Genomic DNA, 26,333 nt, shown 5'->3' with positions numbered 1-26,333 from the left:
TTTTAGGAATAAATAAATAAATAAAAGGAACTCCTCAGTATGTTCTGAAGGAAAAAAATAATTTAATAGCTTGAAACCAGCACTGTTACTGTGATACCATAGAAGCGTATAAAAATTTCCATTTGACAAACAATTTGTGACTAATTTTCCAGATACCACAATTCCATTCTTAGACTGAGACAAGGGAGTAGGTATTTTTAACTATACCTTGTATAACATTCCATTTTAAATTTTAGATCTGAACTATGAAAAGGGAAACTGTGCATCACATAAGCAAAGTCAGGTATTCTTTGCTCACAAAATACCTTCTTTTCCTCTGGATGGCAAAGACTCAATCATTTTTGCTTGGACACTAAAAGGGACTAGCAATTGGGAAAAAAAAAAAAACACATGAAGTATTCCTTACCTTACTCTATGAAAAAAATATGGTCAAATTATCAAAAAGAAATAAACTGAAGTGCTTTCCTAAAGTTGAAATTTTCTGATAACTCTTCTCCAGATGAGTGAAGGTTACAGATGTCTATGAAAGTAACTTGTATATTCTCTGAGGAAAGAGGAAAAAAATTGAATTCCAATATCTCTTGCAACTTACTTGCAGCTGTGTTGTGTGTGTGCAATTTTAATTATGTGATTTCTGAAAAAAAGAGGTAAAGAAGAAATTTGCCAATTTACATGTATTTACTCAAAAGTCTGCAAAGGTATAAAATAAAGGAAAATGACCATTGGAATTCTTGCTGGTTGGCTATCATTTGATTCTACAACTTAGAATTACACAATAGATAATCATTTCTGTATTGCAATTGACATTACCTCCACATTTGCTTTCTTATATCTTTGTCTCTTTTAAATAAGAGGAGGAGAAATACAAAAACTAGAATTGAGACAAGTTTTTTTTGTTTTTAATCTACAATTGAAGTCTTATTAAACTGTTAGACAATAGGCATATATTCTTACTTGCAAATGTACATAGTTGTTCATTAAATTCATTTAATAATATGTTTAAAGTATAAACCAGGTCTATCTGCTCTGATAAATCACGGACAAAATATATAAAATTCCTGCTCTTAGAGAGTTTATATTCTAAGAAGAGAGAAAATTAATAATATAGAAAGAAAATTTTAAAATCAACATTTAATGAGAAACTCTTGCCACTGAACACAAACATTATTAAATAATCTATGTTCATTACCTTGAAAATTCATGTTTTCCTATCAAAGAGGAGGACATTCATCTTTAATCTTACTGTGTAGTTTTCTAGATTGGAATGGCATCTTCGGAATATTTAAAGTACACGAATTAATTTATATATCACCAATAAAATTCAGTAAAATTAAATATGACAATAGTTTATCAAGGTTCTGTTACAAGAAACACAACAATTTGTAGTTGATAAAGACCCCACAGAATAAAAGACTGATTGCAATGATGAATAATGCATATCGCCTATGGTACTAATTAACCTTGTACTCCAAGAAGATATTACAGAACAATAAGGCTAATTTGAATGTAGTCTGGTACTTTTCCCTATGGCTCGTGGTTATCACCCTTCAGAATACGTAAAATTTGATTTTGTTAAAAAAGAAAGATACCTTTGTTATTGTTTTTCACATAAAATCATGAAAAAGAAATTCTATTGTTTGACATTATTCGTTTCCCAAAAAGTAGACTAAATGTATACATACAATAGGTTTATATATTCTTATTTGCAAATGTATATACTGGTTCATTAAATTATTAAACATTAAATTAAATTTATTTAAAATATGTTTACAAACTATATATGTAATATATATGTAATATGCTAAGTATAAATAAATTGTAAAATAATATATGTTAATAACCAATTTGAAAAAAGTTAGCTAAAACTTTTAACACATGATCAATTCTACTAGACTTATAAATCTCTTCAATTTATATCCAATTTTTCCATTCATATACCTAAGAGTTATTCTTTTCCTTAAAATAATAAAATCAATAATATGGATAAGGTATCAACAAAACCTGTAATGAAAATATTTCCTTCAAACAGAAACTCATCAATTTCTTCAAACTATAATGTGCTCCTCTTCTGTGACTAAATCACTGTTGGATGGACAGTAATACTGATGTCTGAGAAAATATATCTTAATTGAAAATGCCAATCTTTAATGTCTTAACTATGGAATTCAAATAATAATTTAATATATTTTTAAAATACAAAATAATATTTCAAATTTCTTTTCCAAAATTCTCTTGAATGAACTTGACAATAAAGACCTTTTTGGATTTTTTGAGTGGCATGACACAGCCCCCTCAACCCCCAAAAATACTCCAATGTGACAAAGCATAACCTAAACATATCAACTTTTCCTTTATGACATATTTAAAAATAGCACAGCAAACAAGAGGAACCAGTATGAACAAAAATTGAATACCTATTAGAAAAGTGTCTCTAATACCTTTAATATTAACACATTTTAAATGACAATGTTACTATTTTAGTACATAACAATTTTTGTTAACTTTTAGAGTTTGTGTACATGTAAATTTTTAATGGAAATATTTTGTATTTGAATGAGTCTCTTTTTACAAGATAAAAGGATCAAGTGCCTAAGTGTTCTTGAGATTTTTAATCAAAAGAACTTATGAAAATATTTTTAAAAATCTTCCTATTTAATTACTCATTTGTCACTCGTATAATTATTATATATACAGCCTTCTTTTTTATTTTTAACTGTTTTTTTTTTTAAATGCCTTGGTGAGAAAATTGAGAAAAAATTAGGCGAGAGGACAGGCTGTTCTCTCTATGACCAGAATGACGTAGTAGTGAAGAGCAGAGAGACCCTGGAAGACATGGCCTAGGCTTTCCTCCAGCTCCAGTACTTACTAACTGTTATCTTCATTACCTCTCTGTTTTTCACTACCTGCATGCATGCATGTATATGTATGTGTGTGTGTGCGTGTTTGTGTGTGTATGTGTGTGTGTCTGTGTCTGTGTGTCTGGATCCAATTACATAATAAATATGATTGCTTAGAATAGTGTGTGATATATAGACTTTGCTATAAACAAATTGAATGAATTTATATTACAGAAAATTTATAAGGGAGGAGAAAAAAAGCAGATTAAAACAGCGTGTAAGTAGAAGAAATCAAAACAACACAAAATAAAGTAACTTTAGAAAAAAGTAGTAAGAATTGAAGAAAAGAAAAAAAATCAGAAACAACCAGGTTTTAAATCTTACCTAGGAGTTGAAACTCAGAGGTTTTCAGGATCCAACACTACCGTTTTAATTGACCTTAAGAGCTAAAGTAGTTAGTGCTTTTGAGAGTTGAAACAGGATATGTTAACTTTATTAGTAGACAAGCTGAAATGGCAGGATACAAATAAAACAACATCTTTTTGTTTCCAAGAATAAAGCAAGAAGACTTATTTAGGAAAAACAAAACAAAATTAAACAAAACAAGAAAATCTGAAGATTATTGGAGATTACAGTTACATTTAGCTGTGTATCTCTATATAGAGAAAACATGAAACAGCTGTTGTAATCAGTGCTTATAAATCTACGAGCTCTAAGAAGCATTTAAAATGATGAATTAGAAACAATTTACACAAAAGAAAGAAAAGGAGCATATATTTTTCTACAGCAGTATGGACATTTACTCCTTTTCAAGACTTATTATACAATTAGTAATATTTATAATATAAAACTGGAAAAAAATACCTGCAGCTTTACTTTGTTTTCTACATCAAATACACTGAGAAATACAAAAGTAATCATTTTTGGAATGTCTTCTAAAAATAAAGACAAAAAGGAAAATAGGAGAAAAGGAAAATGAGGGAAAGAAATAAGGAAGAGGAAGAGAGAGGGCACACTTAGGGAAATGGGATTTGCAGTGAAATTCTCCTTAATTATTGAATTATTTAATTAAATAAGTAATGAGAAAGTCTCAGTAAATATTAACAGCATTTGATTGCACATATGTTATTTTGAATAATATGAAACCATCTTTTCTACTTCAAATTGATCATATATTAGCAATCTCTTAACTATACTCAATTGAATAAAACTTTCCCCACTAAAATTTAGTCACATATTCAAGTTATGCAATAATTAGATAATCTTCAGTTCATTGTGATTTATTTTCATATTACTGATGCCATATATAAATATACATAGTCATATGAGTAGAATTAGTTCTTTTTATATCTTCTTTTCGTACAATTATTAGCAAATAGTTGTCTTTGATTTTGATTTTTCAAAACAGGTAGCAGTTATTATTTTTCTTCAGGTCAGTGCTACAATACTCTATATATTTGCCCTTTTACTATACATTTCTTCACCTGTCATTGTGGTAATTAAGCTTTATCTACTTTTTAAATTAAAAACTAATATGTGTTTTATTCTAAAATGTTAGAAATCCCAGTGAGTTTTTTTTTTTTTTTTTTTTTCTTTCAAAGCTAAAGCTGTATTTGAAGCTAACTACTAACTCAGGGTTCTTGGAAATCATATGTAATCTACATTAACCTCATTTATTTCCAATTATAGAATAAAAACAACAGTATATATCTGGTAAAGTTATTGTGAGGATTAAATTCTTTTCTACAGACCTGGCATGCAGCTGGGTGAGAGAATGCATGGATGTGAATTTTCTTTTTTCCAAAACAGTTCTGTTGTACCCATTAGAACACAAGGACATTTGTCTTCATTATCATCATGATGGATTCATTTAGATCAATCATCAGAGAAGTGGCAATTATTTTCATTGTACTATTTTGCTTATAAAGATATTTTTTATTTCTGCTTTTGCTTTTAATTGTCTTTGTTTTGTTTTGTGTTCTGCTTCTTTTCAACTTCCCACCATCAAGAATGACAGGAAAACACTTCAAACTGAAAGTCTCCTCCAGTCAGAAACCTTGTACCTGCTAAATGTGTAATTTCAGAGTTGGTGGGGAGATGAAGAATCCTTTAGCTTCTTTATTGTGGAAATGAAAAATCTAAAGATCCAACTAGGTCCATGAGGTACAAAGGATGCTCCCACCTCAGAATCCTGACAAAGTCTCCTCCCTTATTTTATACAGTACAGTTTTGTTTTACTGCTTCCATACCACACCTCCAAACAAAACAAAAACAACAAACAAAACAAAACTTGAATACAAATGACAATTAATACTCCAAAGGCCAAAACATGTTTAAAAAAATCCTGTACTATTTACAGGAGCAGACAAGTAACACAAAGCAGCTTATGTGTCCAAGAATGTACAAACCAAAAGTTCAGAAATGGATTGAGAACTTTTAACCCATGGACACAATCTCTCCCTCAACTACAACATGTATGTTGAGCTTATGCCAAAAGGTGCCCTGACCCCCATCTGGATGTTCCCATAGGAAATATGTTAAAAAGTCTAGTTCGGTTCCTGACTATTCATAGAGCCTAATTATAGGGCCTCTATTGTCTCAGATAAGAGCTTCAGAATCCTAGACGTTCTTATGCATTCTTTGCTTTGCTCACTCAGTCTTGCTTTGCTTGTTTGTTCCATCTTCCTGCTACTACATTTTCTTCCTTTCTAGCTACTTTTCCTTTTCCTCAGTCTGAGGTCTGAAAATAGGATCCGAATCTCTCTTCTGTAAAGACAACTCTGGTGGCTCCTGTGTCTTTCTGGGGTGCCGCCCTCTCATGTGCACTCTAGTGCAGCTCCTACAAACAATGGATTAAGCTTACAGGTGATCTAAGTTGAGGTGACATCATTAAATGAATTTCAAATGCATTTTATTGCAGAACATGTAGTAAAAAGGTACAGACTTTGAAACAAACACACTGGGTTCAAATGTCAATTTGCCACTTTCTAGTTTTAGTTTGTGTGATCTTAGTAAAATTAACCTTCTGAGTTTTCAGTTGCCCCTGAAACGGTGGCTCGCAGGATGTTGTCAAGCTTAAAAGAGTGAATATGAATAAAACATTTAACAGTACAGGCACATAGCAGCTTTTTGCAAATGTGTCAACCCTTCTTCTTGTTTTACCATTCCAGTTAAAATATCCTGACAATTCTGATATTCAGAATCTTAGATCTTATTTCTTGGTATCGCTATTATTTCTAGTATATTATTGCTTTTTACACTGCACTTGAAAGTCAAACTATTCCCTTTGGCCTACTTTTGTATTTTCTAGGAACAAGCTCCTTTTCCCCTCAGCTTTCGTTCCATTCCCTGTAAGTGCAGATGAAAACAACTATGCTCTCCTGAGGTCTGCTCAGGGGAACACTCTGGCTGGTCTTTCCCTTGATGATGACAGGTTGCCCTCGGCTAAGACTTTTCCCTTCATCAGATTTTCACCAGAAGTTAGATTTTTCGCCCAATTCTGTGCTTCCTGAATGCTTAATTTCTTATACCCTTAGTTCCTGATCAAGGCGTTTTATTTATGGTCTCTCTATTCCTGTAACATATATTCAATCATTAACAAATGCCTGGTTGGTCTGGTTTATTTCTCTTTTAAATTGAAATGAAAATGTTCACACTTGCACTGATACCAACAACTCTTAGAAAGCTTCTAAGTCTTTAAAGGGTTTGCCATGAGTAGCTGGCCTGGTTGGACAGTACCACAGTACCAGGTTGAGCGTGCTCCTATCTTCCAGTGCTCCAATGGCCAGAGTGGTGGCAGCAATATCAACAAATGCTACTACAAAAACAAAAACAGAAGCAAACAAAAGACCCCAACACATTATCTAGGATTATCTCTCATTGAAATTTGAAATTGCTTTAAACTTTTAATCTAACTAGCAAGTATTGAGGATTTTCTTTGTGCCAAGTACTAAGCTTTATGAGCCTCCAATATTTAAAATCTAATCCAGGTTTTGAAATCATAATCAGTATGTTTATTGTGGGAGACAGTGTAAACATTTTTTAGCATGAATTGGTTTCTAACATTATGTACTGAGAGCAATAACCATTCAGGGCCTGGTAATGAAGTATGAAAGAAATCCAACTAAAACTTGATTTCTTTCAGTGTTATTTGGTGAAACTGCTAACAGACTTTTTTTTCACCCTTGTTCATAATAGTATTCTGGATTTAAATTCATTTTCACCTGAATAAAGACTGAAGTTCCCCCCAAATTTAACTACATTATTCTATTGCTGCTGGTTTGTGTGGGCCTTGAGGAGCACAACCTGACTTAAATGGGCTCTATTATTACTGTTTAGGTTCCCTCCCCACCTCCCTCTCCAACCACTGACTGTGCCAAAGAAAGCCACTGCTGTCACAAAACAAGGAGTCTTCACTGTTGTGACATTTCATTTATCTGGGCAGCAACATTCTTGAAAGGCGACTTGCCTAGCTCTAAGTGAAGTATGGAAGACAATCAAATGCAGTTAAACAAACCGGTGTTGACATATTAAATCATGCTTGAACCAAGAGAGCAAACACAGATGACACACAGAACCTTCTAAAGAGAATTTAAAATAAGTAAGTAATACAGGTCAGTCTCGTTCTAAAAAAAAGAAGCTTTTAGCATTGGAAAATATTGGGAATAGGTGAATATTTAAAAATCATTCACAGGACAAAGTAATTATGTTGCTTTCAGATTGTGAGGCATAAAAGTAGTGTGGGAAAAGGAAGCCTAAGGGTAACATGGGAAGCTCTGGTGAAATCACATCACATGACTTTTCCAACCCACAGAATGGAAAATAAAACTTTAATAGTCTCATTTATTTTATTTTATTTTAGATATGTTCTAATGGAATCCTTTCAAAATACTTTGAATTCATCAGAGGAAAAGCTCTTATGCATATGGAGTAGTGTATTACGATTCTCTTTTACAATCACACAGCAGGAACTTTCCAGCATTCATTCTCCACGTCTGATTCCTGCTAACAATTCCATCAAAGAAATGGAGTTATCCATCAGTCAAATTATCATTTGCTCTAATTGTTACTTCCTCCAAACTGTGGTTCTTCTTTCTTTCCTTACCTTTTCTTTTATAAACTACACCTTTACAGTGCTCAAATGAGCATGATATCTTCAAGCTCAGAAAAGATGAAAGCATATCAACAAATCACTTTGGTTCTTATAGATGAAACACTACTGGTCAGCCATAAATGCAGACAAAGCATTTAAGCACCAAAGAGAATCAATCAAATATTTAAAGATAAGATGTGATCTACACGCATGACAAGAAATAATAAAGGATATAAAAGCATTTTCATGTAATGAAAACCAGTTATGAGATCATGTATAGCTTAGAATTCACTTTTTTACTGTTATTGCGAATTACACACTTCCTAAAAAGAACTATGCCAGGGTTGGTAATTCCATGCCTTCCTGACTTATAATAATTGTCATGTCTTTCTAGACTAAGGGATGAGTTAAATTTAAAGGCAATAATTGTACAATTTCAGTAAAAGGCATACTTTTCTATGAGTAGCATAAATTGGAGAGAGAGACAGAGATACAAATTAAGCTATACTTGCTATTAGTTAGATAGTTTTCTATGCAACCCTTTATAGTGGGTAAGTAGATTTCTCAAGGTTAATCCATCCAGGGGGTACATTAATTAAATCTATAGAGGTAAAGCACAAAATATTTAACATATTAATCCTAGATATGGACCTAGGAAGTAGCAGTACTTTTTATTCAGGTTTATCATTGATGCAATATACAATTAAAACTACAAATCAATCATTGTGATGGAGTGTGGTTTTACACTGTACAAAGTCAAAAAGTAAAACAAAGAGTGTGAAGTAAAATATATGATTTTAAGGCTAAAATTAAAATATGGTAGTTGTGTGATATCAGACAGGTTAATCCCTTCCCCAACTTCCCACTCCAGACCTCATTTTCCTTATTAGCTTACTGACCTTCATAAAATTTTCAACTCATATGTTACATTTTTATTAAGGTAATGAAGCAAGATGTGCTAAAAAAGTAAATATATTATTATCCTGTCTAAAATAAAAGTTTTCCTTTTTCCACATGGAAGGATCATTGTGTTGCACTTACGTTTTGTAATGAAGAGATTACGAAATAGACCAATATTTATGTCTGTATTATATCTTCATTTTTAGTACTATGAAGAAATATGATTAATCTTATTGCAGTAACTAGTATTAACACCTCTAAATTCATGCCTTTTGTTTTCTTTATACAGACGGCATGAATTAATTATAATTACTGAGTTGACTGGTGAAATCAAATTTAACTTTATCATATCATTTAGAAGTCTTTATGCTAAAACTATTTTTAAAAAATAGTTTTCTGTTCCCAAGTTTCACTCATATCTTTATTTCATATTCCTTTCTCAAAGACTCAAAGAAAAGACTTTGCCTGAATTCATTTCAATTTTATTTTTTTTAGAAAAGCTTCAGAGATTGTGATCAGAAAAGATGAAAAAAAATGTAAGGACGGAGAGGGAATTGTTTTTCCTAAATCATGTAAATCATTTTAATTCTAACGTTACTTACAGAAGGAGGAAAAGAAAAATCACAGCTTTTCTTCTGTTCATTACAATGTTAAAATGACAATGCTTATTAACAAAGGAAAGTTACTTTACTTGCCAAATTTTTCAGATAGCCTAACTAATATGTTTTCAGATATTAACTATTTAGTAAAATAACATGAGTTTTGAGTAAAACTTAAATGAAATGTATCTTTGGAAAACATAAACATTCTTCATTTTTTACCTAATAAAAAACTGTGAATTTAGTATTGAGGGGGTCAAGTAATTTCACAAATTTTATCTTCCTATCAGTCCACAGTAATTTCTTTTTAATTAAACATTTTGTATTTGGCATGGTATACCTGGGGAGCTATAAAATTTAGAATTTGTGAGTTCTCAGAAGGCGTTCAGTACCAACCATGTGAAGGTCTAAGAAAACCTGAAAATGCTTCAGGTACAAGCACCAAAAAAAAATCCTGAACTAAGTATAACAGTTTTAGGTTCCTGTTATGTTTCGTTTTAACACAAATTCCATTAAAACTAATAAATTAAAAATGTCGGCAATGGCAATCCACACAGGGCAGAAACAAAGGGAAGCCAAAGCCTGGAGCCTTGAGTGCCAGAGCATATCCTAGGCGGTCCTGCAAGCTCAGTGGCACGAGGCAGGCTCTGGGAAACAAGACAACTTGAATTTTAATGTCCCAGAATCCAAGAGAAAAGGCCATAGCCTTGTACCAAGTGGGGAGACCTCCAGAAAATCTGAAACTTTGAAAAGCTGGCTACATCTTTAAGAGGACTCCGAGTCAAAAAATAAAAACAACAACAACAAAAAAAAAAAATAAAAGAAAGAAAGAAAAAAGAAAAGAAGAAAGGAAAAGAAAAGAAAAGAAAAGAAAAGAGAAGAAAAGTGCCCATGTGCACAAGGAAAGCACAAAGAGGCTCTTATCTGATAACCTTCAAATGGGAAGAAGAAAGCACAACTTTCCTTCAAGAATCAAAATCAGTGGCCTTCCCCGGGTGAGGTTTTGGGGTGCAAATTCATATTAGTCACCAAAAGCCAAGCACACATGAATTTCAAATGTTACAACACATGTCAACCCTGGTTTCATGTAACAATCAACTAAGAAACATTTTGAAAAATATTGAACCTCTGGCTAGCACCATACCCTGATATCAGAATTTCTCCTTGGTATAGTCAACAACAATGCTGTTTAAAATGATTGTGTTGCACTTTAAATGTTGAGCACAGAAGAATTAGATAAAATTTGGTCCCAATAATGCACGTCAGTAAGAGGAAATGCTAAATCATGTGAGAAACCCCTCTAGGTCAGTAAGAAAAAGACAAGCATCCCAAAAGGGGGCAAAATAAACAAACAGCTAATTTATAAATTGAACTCATTAGAACATGGATGCATCTCTACTTTTTTCTCTACTTTTCTGTTGTTTGACTTTTCCTCTAATTGGCTAAATATTGCCTATTTATGATAATGGGATAGAGAAATGATAGTAAATACGTAACTCTTAAATCATAATGCAGTTATCAGAAGGAAGTGTTATTAGTTCTAATACTATCAAAAATTAAATAATTACCATATATATGATAAAATATATTAAGGAACATTTTGAGGGGGGAAATAAACGTTTAACTAATGCACAATGGCTCTAAAAACATTGATACTGTACTATTACTACATATATACAAGTGATTAAGATAAATAAATTACTGTTCTTGACCTTATATACTAACATGGTCCTAATTTATCTGTACCTAAGTATCCCAATCTGTGAAATAAAAAAGAAAAACACATTCACTGCAAAAGTGCTTCTTAAACTTGAGTGTACATAAAAATCACCAAGGAATGTGCTAAAATGTAGATTCAGATTTGACATTCTAGGTAAGGCTGAGATTCTTCCTTTCTAAAAAAATCCCAGATGATGTCAATGCTGCCGGTCCATGTACCATTTCTAAATAGGCAGACATTACTTGAAGCTACGTGAACACTTTACAGGTGAAGATTATAACATTTAATATTTCACAGAGGAAGAAAGCAGGACTCAATCTGGTTTTGTAACTTGACCACAGTTATGTATTTACCAAATGCTAGAGTGAGATTTGAGCTGAGGCCGGCATCACTTTTAAGTGCTATGCCGTTAATCTGCTACGCACACAAATACTTCCTGATGCTTTCAGAGATCAATTGTAATGTTTGGAGTCTATTGAATGATTTTATGCAAGTGTTGGCTACTTTGTTTCTTATAATTTGCACTTATTTTTTGAACTATTAGTTCTCAAGAATTTGAGAACTGATACTGAAATATTTGCTAAATCACACTCTGAGTTTTCACCATCGAATTTCTCTGTACACACTTTTCCCAAGAGAGCGGTTCTGTAAGTTCTTTTGCTGGTATCTGAATAACAAGAAAATAAGCAAACAATAAAACAAAGAGACTATTTTTTGGTGTCCTGGAACATTTAAATGTTGTGAATTTTAAATATATAAAGCTTTTTGTGAGGTCTTTATCATTAAAATCTTTTCCTGATAGTTATCATTTTATAAAAAATGCATTATAATAAAAGGAGCTTATCCAGTGCATATTATTTTAATAAATGTTTATTATTAAGAGGTGTTTACACAAGTATGAGACATTTCAACATAAAATATAATCATTAATTCTCCATCCATATAACCATGATGAAACTCAAGTCCATTATGTTAAGATTCATTTGCACAGTAACAATATGGAACATGTCATCATCATATAAAACATCCTAAAAACCTGCCCAAAGTGAAATTTACAAAGTAGTTATTACTGTTACTGTAAATATGAGGTATAGCATTTGCCTGTTACATTTATTCTAAACTAAAAATATATACAACCTCAAGACTTTCACTAGTATAATTTATTTTATGAGTGAGAAAGTAGGAGTGCAAACCAGATTTAAAAGTTTGACCAGAAAGAAATCACAAGGTTTTTGGTGGTTCTATGTCTTTTCTTTCATTGCCAAGTCCCCGTATTTGTCCATCCACATGTAGCAGAAGAGTCACTAGTCATTAACCATTGTCAAACCAATGAAACGAGTTCTTTAAGAAAAAAAAAATGGGTTTTATACTTTCAATGGGTATAATAATTTACAAATAATCATCCACCAACACCACACATAAATAAACTGGATTGTTTCATGTTTGATATGCATGCATTTGACCCTAGATATTTATTAGGAGTTTTCTGTCTTTAAGATAATAATAAATGTGTAAAAACATCATATTTTAGCTGGTAAGTTCAGGAATCATCAGGTTTTCTATTTCTCAGATTTTAATAAGCAAATACATTTTTGAAAGTGTAATTTTAGAAAGAAATGATAAATACATAAAATTAATGTACTAAAATAGATTTCTGCACTGGAAGCTCCATCTGTTAGCTGCACTGTTTCCCATACTTTTCACAGTTTTTTTCCCCCTCATTTCTATGTTAAATGCCACCATTTCAGAAAACAAAACAAAACATTTTCTTATTTCCCTATCTAAAATACCATACTTCACCCACACCGCTATTAGAAAATTTCATAAATTTTAACTGTAGATGTGAGTCTATAAGCATGTTTGTATGCATATATGTCAGCATTCCTAGGATACAGGAATTGTAAAGGCTGGATAGAGTGCCTACTATAATAACAACTTATAGAATGAGTGATAATGTCTACCCAGATAGCAAATTTTTCAGTTTTGCACTTCTAACAAAAATTTTATAAAGGAAGTTCTATAAAACTTACATAGTTTTATTTACCCAATGGAAAAAATGTAGTATTATTATTTGATAAATTAAATTGCTCAGGAATATACTACATACTTAGAGAAAACTAGATAATTTTATAACCTGTACCTATACTTTATTTTATAAAGAGGACACATATGCCTATAAATACATTTTATTTTTAATGAGAGCTAAAATAAATAATCTTAATTGAATAAATATAGTGTGCTAGGTAGTGTGCCAAGTAATTTTTATATAATATCTCACAAGATTTTTACGAGCTAGTTAGAGATGAGGAAAGCAAAGAACAGAGAGATTTGGCAATTTGCATGGGGATATAGTGTTGATAGATGGAAAAGGTGGAATAAGATTCTATTCATTTTTACTCAGAATTCATGTGTTTAAACTACTAGGGTATGCTGCCTCTTACAAGCAGTATGTTTCCCACCATATTCAAATTCAATTAGTCACATTTAAACATGTACATCTCCTTCATTCTCCCAAATTTAAAGAAAAATGTTCAATTTTGCAAAGATATCCAGTCCGTAAACATATCTATAAACATATTTTGTGTTAGCGGCATGTGTGTTCATTTGGGGAGGGAAGAAGTATTTGGGTTAGTGGTTCTCCAATGGGAGTGATTTTGCCCCCAGGGAATATTTGGCAATATCTAGACACATTTTTGACTGTCAAACTGGGGAGTGGGGTGTCCTACTGCATCTAGAGGATAGAACCCAAGAAAGCTGCTAAATAGTCTACAACAAACAAGACAACATCCCCCTCCCCACCAGCAAAAGTTATCTGGCCCAAAATATCAATAGCTTCAGTGTTGGAAAACCTCGATTTAGAAAAAACAAACAAACAAAAACAAACAAACAACAACAACAAAAATTGCAGAGTACTCTCTAAAATTTTATTAGAACTAATCTAAAAGTAGGCCAGGGAACAGTTAACATAGGGGGAAGAAAAGACTATTTGAATTATTCTCTTATGTAATGTTTGTAAGTGGGTGAAATGATTTGACTACTTAATTGTCTTGGTTGTTCCTCACCAAAGCAGAACACACACACACACACACACACACACACACACACACCCCGACACATCTCACACGGGCACCGTTGATATTCTGTACTTCCATAATTGCCATCATTTGTTCAAATTTTGAAACTAAAATAGGTTCCTTTTGTTACATATAATAACATACTAAATAGAACGAAAAGTTCAACCCCTTTGATGTTTTTTGGTAATGTGCCTAATTAAAAATAACTAAGCTCTCTAATGCATAATTACATAAACACCTAATATACTATATTTCCAGCCAATTTTGTTTCAATCATAAATATGCACCAGAAGTATGAATGATCAGCATTCTACTCCCCACTGTAGCTGTACTGTTTCTGAATCAAGGCTCTTTCTTGAATTGGGTATTTTCACTACATTTTCCTTGCTGTGCAATCATCTCCCAGTTGGACAATTAATAAGTACTTTTTCTCCACAGCCCTTGACGTGTAACCCTCCTTATCCTGTATTTTAGCATGTACTATATACCTTCTTCACTCTGACTGGTTTTGGCAGTGACCCACAATCTGAATCTCTTTCCTCCATTTGATATAAGTGAAACTATAATTATCTAGGGCTAATTTCAAATTACCATTTCATTCCACTAGCAACTGATGAAGATTAGTGGTCTTGCCTTGCATCTGAGTAAGTCAGCAACATAATCACAAGAGCACTCAGCAGGCAACATTTGATTCATGTGAACTCAATTACTTCTGTCAAAAACATTCACTTCAATAAAAGGCAGAAACTTCTAAAATGTGTTTTTGCTAACCATTTTTTTACTTAAAAAAAAAGTCTCACATGAGTCTTAAGGGGAAAAAATAGCATGAATTTCATCAGAAATAATAATAAATAACAAGTGGGGAAACATACTGGGATAAATGGATTTGAGACATTATTTGTTTCTGAAAATAAAAAAAAAGACTTCCAAGTAATAAATCTGTAGACTTAAATCGGTTTATTATAGAAAATTTAGGCATATAAGTAAGACTTACAAAAATAAATGTACACTATATTTTAAGTTCATACAATAGAAATGAGTATTTTGTTACCTCGTCAAAACCAGATTATTATGGGTGAGGTAGTCTATTTCTCTTAAAGAAAGTTAAACGAGAGGAAATTATATGAAGATGACAGATCACAAATTGCCAAATTGACCAGGACTCCAGACTCACTGCTTGGTCATCCGGATTGAGGCCATATGTTAATGAGCTGCCTAGCATTCTGAATCTTGAAAGTTTAGTTTGTAAAAGGCCGTGTGTCAACTCCATCACGTAAAGCACATATAACAAGTCACATAAGCATGATATGACAGCAAGTACTCAGTCACCTGCCAGCACAGACTAAGAAATATTAACATATGGAAATCATTGCCACAGACATATTCAAACTTTAGCTTCTCAATAATATAATTATTTTTTAATTAAATTCTAATATAGTTTGGTTACTAAGAAACAATAATTAAATGTCATCATGTAACATGGCCATATTATATTTAAATATGTGATATTCTGTGCTCTGTAAAGTTCAATAAATTGTCTTCTCTAATAGTCAATATGTGAAGTACCAATCACATATGACTTAATACCTTGAATGTGAAATTTAGCCTGAGAGTCTTAGAACTAAGAAATGATTAAGTTAAAAGACATATCCATCAATTTTCAGACAAAGGAGATATTTTACAGATAATACAAAGGTAAAATGAATCAACACAATGTGGTATTTAACACAGAATAACACAGTATTCTTTTATACCTTTGCAATTTTTCTTTACTCTTTTGAATTAATTGTCCTTCTCTTTTGCTTTTTGACTTCTTTCTCATCCCTTAGATTAAGGAGTACACAGTCCCCTGCTATTCCTGCCATCAAGGAGTATGCAGACTAACAGGAGCAGAAAGAATAATTAAACAGATTACAAGTATGCAAATAGATGTAAAATAATAGTTCTAAATGGTTCTATGAAGGACAGATATATGAGTAAACAGTGATGCTTGATTTAGCCTTGATTGATTGGGGCATCTTCTCTGTAGAAGGGATACTGGAGCACACATCTGAAGGATTAGTGTATGTTAGATACAAGAATAATTCATGGAAGAGAACATACTCTTAAAACAACAAGTAGTGAAAATGAGCAAATTGTCTTTGAGAAACTGGAAAAAACTAGCTTGGCTATTGCATAGGGAAGGAGAGAAAGCAAAATTTAAGATGAGTCATGAAAGATAACTGGAGCAAAACCATACAGCCTCTTAATGAAAAAACTTTGTCTTAAAGGAGACCACTGAAGTGTATAAAGAGTGTGTGTGTGTGTGTGCGCGCGCGCGCGCGCGCGCAGAGGGGAGGTTCCAGGGGTGGGATGGGTGTAGGAAACAAATTTTTGCATTTGTTATAGGTGATATATTCATATGGTTAAAAAACCAAAACTATATATAAAGTCATTCATTAAATTTGAAAGCACAGTTTCAACAAGGTTTACCTCTATATTGAAAGGAAAAGGAAATAGAGAGAAGTAGATAATTTAAAGAGAAAGTTGACTGGTAATTTCTATAAACACTTTGTGATGGATTGGAACTGGATAGCGAGTAGGAAAGAGATGAGAAAAATTATCCCTAAATTTCTGGCTTATTTAGAAGGATGGTTCCAAATCACCAAGATCCCCACTCAGAGGTTTGAGACTAGCAGGTTAACATTGTAAAATGAGCGAGAGTCATGGTGGCATTTTATAGCGCGCACACACACACACACACACTTACATGTACTTATTGTGTATAGATAGAAATGTCTCAACAATATCTATGATTCTTTAGTTCCCCAAAGCAAACCCTCAAGATTTATTTATTCATTCAATGAGTCATTAAATCATATAAGTTATGTATAGAATAAACACTTGAAATTCTTCCTAGAGTGCCATCACATACCATTTGTACACAGTAAAATACCAACAGGCATTAATCATACAGATGCATGTGTGAAACATTCTCTGGGCTGTGTAGTAAACTTTTTGCATCAACTCTGCAAACCACTGCTCCTACTACCAGGGGAGGAAGATAAATGCATGAATTAAGACAGAGTCCAGTTAAGTAAAGTTTTCTACAATGAAATGTCTCCAGTTAATCCACTGTCCCTCAATTAAGGGTCTACTTTTCAATTATTAAGAGAAGAACATGAAAGGAGAAAGAAAAGATGTATGCTAACACTTGCGCTAAGACAGCATTGCATTCTGTCAGAACGCTGCTTCCCAAGACTTTTGTGACTATCACCAGCAGAATGTTTTAATCTCATCAACAATCAAAATGCATCCTCAAAAGATGGAGAGAGGTCTCTCATATTATCTGCCAATCAAAATAAAGACAAAGGTCATGGTGGTCTGAACTAAGTGATCACATATTCTCTAAAATGATAGAAAAGAACAACCAAATAGAGTATGTTGGTTTATAATACTAATAAACAAATTTTTAGAAATAATTAATAAGATTTATATTTACAATATTTTAGACAGAAATATGTTCAGTGGATTGCTTATAACTCCTGCTTTTGATCCTTTAATTAATTACATAAAACCTCACCTTAAACCAATAAGATTGCTCAAAAATAAAAAAAAAAACTAATATTCAAATATTTCTTTAATTCCAATCCTGAAGAAATTATGATTCATTTCCCCAATAAGCTTATGCTTATTTTAGAAACATAATTTTGATTTAACAAAACTTTCAGATGTGCTTGTGTAGATATAAAATCAAGTGTAGAAAGTTGTAGCTTGCATGGAAAAACAACAGAATTAATAGTAGATGGTATTTCAAAGATACAAAATAGAAACTGGTGCTGAAAAAGGAATTTCAAGTGAAGTACAATGTGCTTCTGGAGATAATTAATTAACCAAAGTTATAATTTACAGGTAATTTCCCTAGTTTTGTTTCCCTGGATCGATAATCAATCTACAGTCAAGCATGAACAAATGAGGAAGTCTGATTCATCTAATAGAGTGGACTTAGGGAAAATAAATGCACCTGAAACTACCAGGTAGGACCAAGGGACTGCTCAGCATCCAAAGTTCCCTCAGTTAATACTCATTAACTTTCATTACCTATTTAGTACACTCACATCATGATGAAAACAAGTTCAGGATCATGAGGGCGAATAATTTAAATTAGAAAAATGCTTGCTTGCTTTCCCATAAACTGCTCTTCGCTTTGATATAAAATACTCCCTTGTTCCAGAAAGCCATTGACAAATTTCCAGTTTAAACGGCCAACTCACCACACTGTGGGCAAAATGAGGGCATTTTCAAATGAAGACAGAAGCATGCATGATCAAGTTTCAATTTAAAAGAAAAATAAAAACAGAAAAAAAAAATCCCCAAGGGCAAATTGCTTTAAAATGACCTTTTGTATCGGTTCTATCTTCAAATAGTTATTTTTGTGGGGCACTGCTTATTATGCATTTAAAAATATCTGTAATTTTAAAAAAGCAAGCACGTAATTGCAATCATATGTAAACAACACAGTACACTAATCCTCTCAGTTTACAAATGTTTTGCTGTAAAGTTCATATGGCTGAACTTTTTTTCTGAAGAATTTTTAAAAGGCAGTTAAAAACATGCCCAAACAAGTCTAATCAAAGATTTTGCATTTAAATTTGATACAGCAAATAAAGAGTAGAAGACAGGTTCATGGAGAAAAAATAGAAGTAGCAGACAATAATTATACAATGAAGGTTACTAGTCCCTTGGTTTGAGTTTTTCAAAAATAAAATTTCTAAAAGCAAAGTGAATATGAAATATTACACTGCAAGTCAGACACCCTCTGAGTATTAATTATGTATATCCAATAAAATCTTACATTAAATCTTTCATGGTTGCCAGAAATTTCAAAATTCTGAAAAGAGAAAAATCAAACTTGAGAGAAATAATCTCCATAAATTAGCAAAGTAAAAGGTCATTTGCTCATAATCATTGGAGGAAATACATATACATGATCCAACTGAAGCAGACAGCCCCTGCAGATCCGGAGGCAAACTCTTACCTTGACAGGTGCCATTTTTCTCTTCATATCCTGCCTTGCACATGCATTTCCCGATGGGCACCAGCCACTCCCCTTCGGCGCTGCAGTGCATTTTGGGAGGTTCATCGGTCACAGAATGGTTGACACAGGAGCCTGACACTTCGAGCAATTGGGAAGAATCGGCTCCAGTGATGGTGTCAGGGAAGACAGCCAAGTGTCGTACCACAGAAGGGCATTTTTTATAGTATACACGCACAGAAACCAGAGCAATGCAAGCACCAACATCTTGAAAAGCAAGATAAAATCCCTTTTTGCTTAGAGGTCCTACATCTCTGACCTCTGTATTCAGTTTCATAACACGGTCACCAAGATCAAGTTCTGTAAAGCTCTCATCGGCAGCAATGGTATCAATTTTGATGTACTGGTTTTCCTTGATGTTTCTCCCATTCTGATCATCTGACTCAAAGTAATACATGTTAAAGGTTTCCTTACAGGTCCCCAGTCCTCCAGGAAGGCTGTTGCAGTCTCGCAGGGTAAATTTGAGTTCTATGAAGATTCTGGAAGCACCTTCATTGGAGATCCAACCGGTCAAAAGCCAGTTATTCTGATTCTGTTCCATCACTTTGCATACTTGGTATGTGTGGATAGGGGCATAATTTTCATCCACTTCACCAATCTCTTCCCACTGTACAATATGAAACAGAAAGATAAAAAAATTCAAAAAATAGAAAATAACCAGGAACTATAGCAAAAAATTGTAAAAGAAAACTAATTGAGATACAGAAATTTCGTATCCTCAGTATGTGGTATTTACAGAAGGAACTGGATATAAAGTATTGGGAGAAGAGAATCACAAAGTTTTTATTGTCATTTTTAAATTAAAAGTAAATTAAGAAATTATCATTCTTCGTTTCCATCATAACTCCAAGACGAACACATATGAATATGCCCCAGGGCAGGGGGGAGGAGTCACATAAAAGAAATTTATGCCCCAGGGCAGGGGGGAGGAGTCACATAAAAGAAATTTAAATGTGGGTGAGGTTAACAAAATGAAGCAAAGAAAGAAAAATATGTATATTTTGAATAAAGTTCAGCATATACATAAATAGAGTAGAAAAAATTTAAGAGGAATACAAGAAATGCAATTAAAAAAATGAAATAAGGGGAAAAAGGACCACAAATTTGAAAAAGAAGGGAGAAAAATGTAACATAAAAACATAGTAATTTATTTAAATTTGTCATGTCACAAATAACACATCAATCGAATAAAAGTTGAAAGAAAATCCATTAGTTTAAAATTAATAATAGATCTTTATTTCACTGAACCCATCTATTCAGGACTCTCACAAATTGGCTAGCTAAATATTAATTCATAGATTTATCTACATATACAAACATCGAGACAGATATGAAAGAAAGATTAAAAATTACAGATTAAGAATATGGATAACCTCGTCATTTTAAATACTAACTAACTTCTTGTGATATGTTGGGACCCCATTAATTCTTTCTTACCGAGGCATTATTTTATCCACAATGGCCTTAAGAGTTCTGAAGATTTACAGGATGTAAAAAAAAAAAAATTAAGTACAATTTACATAGCTTCCAAAATATTATTTGGCCAAAGAAGAGTTCTAAACCTATCTCTTTCCTAGTAAAATACTCCAGTTTTGAGAATCTCGATGTACCATAACCATTTCCTGAACAGTACAGAGCCAAATTTTTATTTTTCAATAAAGATGTAATTATAATTTAAGGAATTTCTGAAACCTGTAAAAAATTTGTGTGTACAAAAACGATATCTAATTTTAAATCTTTAAATACCACTGAAACACAAAGTACAATGAAACCATACTGACTTTCAAAAAAATCCAGAATGTGTGATTTCAGACATTAAGTATTGTAGATTAAAAAAAAAAAAACTATATAGACACTCATTTCTTAGACGTGAAATTAAATATAGCATTATTTCTTGATTCTGTTCTAAAGGCAAAGATGTGAAAAATGCAGAGGCACAAAGGACGCAAATAAATCTTATACATCAGATGGCTCCTCTTGAAATCTAGCTGCCACATCAGACAGACATAAGCAAAAGGTGCTAATGAGGTAAAACTGTTGAGCTCCTTAAATTCATAAGAGAGAGACATGAAGATTTTATCTTGCCAAACAATTTCCATATTATGTTATTACCTAAAGACTCAGTTCTTTCACTCAATTTCATTTTTGTCCTCTCTCAAAATGTATATAAACTCTACTTAGCTCCTGATTTTCTAAACCAGCTTTCTATTGCAGCACTCCATCATTAAACTACTTACATTTTATTTCCAATGTGATTTAAGTATCAATCTCTTCATATTATAAATGGCACCAAATATTATGATCAATATTTCATACAAAAGAATATGTCAACGAATCAAATAAAATGGTAAGAAGTATCAATTTACTGTAACAAGATTAACTAAATATATATTTTTTGAATTAGTAAAATGAAAGATAATATCCAAAATCTCTTCTCTATAAAAAGAAAATAAAAATGCTACCTTATTTCTGTTTTAAATGTTTGTTTTATGATAATCTTCCAATACAAAACACACATATATATGTGTATATATGTGTGTGTGTGTGTGTGTGTGTGTATATATATAATTTGTCTTGAATCACTTATTGATGACCTATTTCTGGACAATATATTCTAGTAGGATCCTCCTAGCAAGTAAAAGCAAGCAGAATAACAGGATCTTTCAAGATGATAAGCCAAGCAATTCAGCCTTTGTCTGTACAAAGTCCAGGGTACCACAAATATTATTAAAAATGCAAGCCAAGCAACACTTGACAAGACAGCTTAATAGTTACTGCTTCAGGTGATAATTTCGAAGTATGTGCATAAGCATCTTGCTTCTCTGAATATTCTCAATTAAGAAGAGGGAAATTATAATTTTCTTTGAATTCAGAAACTGTCATGGTGAGATTTTATTTATTTTTCTTTTCAAGTACCCAAAATATAAATGATGGCTCACATTTTACATTTCTAGTGAGCAAATAGAATGAGTTTAATTTAAATAATTATGGCCATAAGTCATTCAAAGAATCACACGGGTAATATATCCATCTCTAATATCTGCTGTAATTGAGACACATATACTAAGAAATGGACAGAAATATTTTATTTATTTTAGGCTGGCTATTTGAAATAAAACTTTGAATTTTTCTAAGCTTTCTTTCCCCTTTAATATGAAGAGAATATCTTGCTGTCCTCAGCAAAAATCAAGTATGAAAAAAAAACAAGAGGATGAAGAGAAAGAAGTAACACTCACCAAGAACTTTAGAATGTGGCAGATGTATTCCTAGACACTTTTACAAATGTCATGTACAGGATATTACAGTAACTTAATAAAAGGCACTGATAGGAATCAATATTTTCTGTTCATTTTTCTTGGATTTTCCATGACTTCATGATTTAATAAAAATATTTGCTGATCCTTTGATTACAGGAAGTGGTGAGCCTGGACATTTTGGAAGCATGGATTGCTGAATGCGATATGATGGCTGTAGCTCTGCTCCTTAGGTCTAGCAGTTATTCAACGCCATCCCCTGAGCCCATGCATTTCTCTATGTTTATTTCCTCCTTATTGCCCATTCTTTCCCGTTAAGAATAAATAACTGGTTACACAGCTTGGGTTCACTTAATTTATCTCCCAGATTCCTAGGGTTACTCCTTTTCCCTCAGGGCTCTGAAAATTCCACTTCAGTTGCATTCTAAACCCATTGCTGGCCAGGCATCTCACATCAGCCACATTCATCAGAGAAGGGTCAGGGGAGGAAAGAACTTACTTTCATAACCATATGTGTATCATGGAGTTACAAATTTTTCCTACCCAAGCCGTTAGGAACTAGTTTCTTCCCACCTGCCTCTCATTGCTCCCTTGGCCTTCTGGTATCAAGCTCCTGCTGCTTCCTACTCTGTTGGCATTGCTCTCATTTCCAGACCTCCATTTTTTTGTGAAGAACTTGAAAATACTGACTCATGACACATGGGCTGGACCAGAAATCCCTCTTACATTATGTCCCCAAATTCACAGTAGAAAGCATCATGTGAATGAAGACAATTTTAACCTTTCAAGTTATTAGGGGTGCCCATTATCTAGTTCTGTTTTCATGATTATGTTTCTATTTATCTTGATTCTATATCGAGAGTCACTACTGAGGCTAAGATGCAGTGGTAAGAAGGTTTGGAGTAGACACCTGAAAAAAAAATGCCATTGTATTGGTCTTGTGTAGAAGAAAAATACAAGCCTGAAGCCCTAGTTTTAGTCCCAGCTCTTATAATATCTAGATATATAAGCTGAGATCCAATCTCTGGCATACCAACTATGCAAATCTGTAATGAGAATGAAAACTCTCTATCCTAGGCATCTAATATTCTAAAGAACATCAGAAAGGGCCTTAAAAGAGCCAGCCCTGTTGTTCATTTTAGAAATAAGAAATTGAAGACCAGATTTTAAAAAGGATTTACTTAAGCTCACACAAGACCAAGCTGACCACCTGGGCATCTCCTCTGCCCATATCTTCCTTTGTCTTCTTGTCAGCATGTCTCTGCCTCAAAGTGGGGATTTGTGCATGGGATTCCTTGATTCATTGCATTAATTGCTACCCAACATTTTTTCCAGACATCATGTACCCATAAGTAAGTCTTTTTTTTTCTTTTGCTATATATTTTAATACTCAACCCCAATATGAGAGAGAGGCATGCATGATTTTCTTATCATTGACTATATCTTACAGTCTGATGCAACAGGGCAGAGTAGGGCACTTGATATATATTTTTAAATGAGTGAATTAGTATCAAACATATACATATGACTTCTCAATTCAGAGATCCCACTAATTTGAAATACTTCAAACAAACATAGTGAATAAATAGTTAAATGTTTTGCGCTATCTTTAAAACAAGAAAATACATTTTCTTCTTTGTAAATCGTCAGAATTTTACAAGAGCAAATTAGAAAGGTTTACAAAAGCAGATTTTTAAAAAAATTAGCTTGGCAATATTTAATTAAAAACACTAAGTATTTATTTAAAGAGAGTGTCTTATTTCCATTATTGATACAATTTTTATGAGCTTAGTTTTACCTATTAACCTGTTGAATGATTTTCACTAGCATTACATTTCACTAATTATAACTGTTAACTTAGTTTATTTTATTTTTGAGCCTATGTTTTCAAAATAAGTTTTTTATTTTGTCACTCAGTAGTCTTCTTCACCATTCTGTGTAAATCAAAAGCCCAAAATATAGCGTATCAGTTCAAGGAACTATGGACATATTTCATATTTCAGTAGAATAATATTAGGACCATCTTAGGACTTTCCTTTGCAGAACAACATAAAAATCTGGCGAGGAATCAATTGCCTGCAGCTTTACTCTGACATGACCAAAGCATAACTTTCCTGGAAGACCTTGTTTATCAAAAAACTGCCTCTTTACATACATGGAAAGCTGTTCTTCATGCTTTGAGTCACATTTTTTAAATATAATATCTTCTCAAGTTCCTCAAAGCTAAGTAAATTATAGGTTTTAAATTTCATTAAAATATTTTTATATACCATTTATTGTGATTTTCATTGTGCAAATATGTGTGGTATGTTTTGTTTCACACACACTGTTTTTATAACTTTACTGAAGATATTCTGATTTCAAATTACTATTCACTGATGTTTTTTTAAAAAGATGTAAACCTAAGACCAAAAGCCATAAAAACCCTAGAAGAAAACCTAGGCGATACCATTCAGGACATAGGCATGAGCAAAGAATTCATAACTAAAACACCAAAATCAATGGCAACAAAAGCCTAAATTGACAAATGAGATGTAATTAAACTAAAGAGTTTATGTACAGCAAAAAAAAAAAAAAAAAAAAAAAAAAAACTATTATCGGAGTGAACAGGCAACCTGCAGAATGGGAGAAAATTTTTGCAATCTATCCATTTGACAAAGAGCTAATATCCAGAATCTACCCCCAAAAAAATACAAAAGCAAACAAACAAACAAAAAACATCAAAAAGTGGGCAAAAGATACAAACAGACACTTCTCAAAAGAGGACATTTATGCAGCCAACAAATATATGAAAAAAGCTCATCATCATTTGTCATTAGAGAAATGCAAATCAAAACCATAAAGAAATACCATCGCATGCCAGTTAGAATGGTGATCATTAAAAAGTCAGGAAACGAGATGCTGGAGAGAGTATGGAGAAATAGAAACACTTTTACACTGTTGGTGGGATTGTAAATTAGTTGAACCATTGTGGAAGACACTGGCAATTCCTCAAGGATCTACAACCAGAAATACCAATTGACCCAGCAATCCCAATATTGGGTATATATCCAAAGGATTATAAATCATTCTACTATAAAGACACATGCACACGCATGTTTACTGCAGCACTGATCACAATAGCAAAGACATGGAAGTATCCCAAATGCCCATCAGTGATAGACTGGATAAAGAAATTGTCACATATATACTCCATGGAATACTATGCAGCCATAAAAAAGGATGAGTTCCTGTCCTTCGCAGGGACATGCATGAAACCAGGGGGTGAGTGGCTAGGGGAGGGATAGCATTAGGAAAAATACCTAATGTAGATGATGGGTTCATGGGTGCAGCAAACCACCACGGCACATGTATACCTGTGTAACAAACCTGCACGTTCTGCACAAGTATCCCAGATCTTAAAGTATATGTTAAAAAGAAGCAGTACCACCTTATGATTTTAGAAAGTGCCTGGCGCCTGTAATCCCAGCACTTTGGGAGGCTGAGGCGAGTGGATCACGAGGCCAGGAGATAAAGACCATCCTGGCTAACACAGTGAAACCCTGTCTCTACTAAAAATACAAAAAATTTGCCTGGCGTGGTAGTGGGCGCCTGTAGTCCCAGCTACTCAGGAGGTTGAGGCAGCAGAATAGCATGAACCCACGAGGTGGAGCTTGCAGTGAGCCGAGATTGCACCACTTCACTCCAGCCTGGGCGACAGAGCAAGATGGCGAGAGAGAGAGAGAGAGAGAGAAAGAGAAAGGAAGGAAGGAAGGAAGGAAGGAAGGAAGGAAGGAAGGAAGG

General features: G+C 33.0%; 1 protein-coding gene across 4 annotated transcripts in view; it reads right to left on the bottom strand.

Annotated features, from left to right (window-relative positions):
* Window positions 1-26,333, bottom strand: part of EPHA5 (EPH receptor A5) — a 343,406-nt gene that overhangs the window by 256,106 nt on the left and 60,967 nt on the right. For all 4 annotated transcript variants that reach the window (XM_025385372.1, XM_025385374.1, XM_025385373.1 and 1 more), the window contains exon 3: window positions 19,240-19,903. In XM_025385372.1, the coding sequence (XP_025241157.1) occupies window positions 19,240-19,903 (664 nt within the window). The remainder of the gene's footprint in view (window positions 1-19,239; window positions 19,904-26,333) is intronic.

Source organism: Theropithecus gelada, chromosome 5, assembly GCF_003255815.1.
Source record: "Theropithecus gelada isolate Dixy chromosome 5, Tgel_1.0, whole genome shotgun sequence".
NCBI lineage: Eukaryota > Metazoa > Chordata > Mammalia > Primates > Cercopithecidae > Theropithecus > Theropithecus gelada.
The sequence above is the reverse complement of the archived record's forward strand: the minus strand, read 5'-3'. Positions and strand labels throughout refer to the sequence as shown.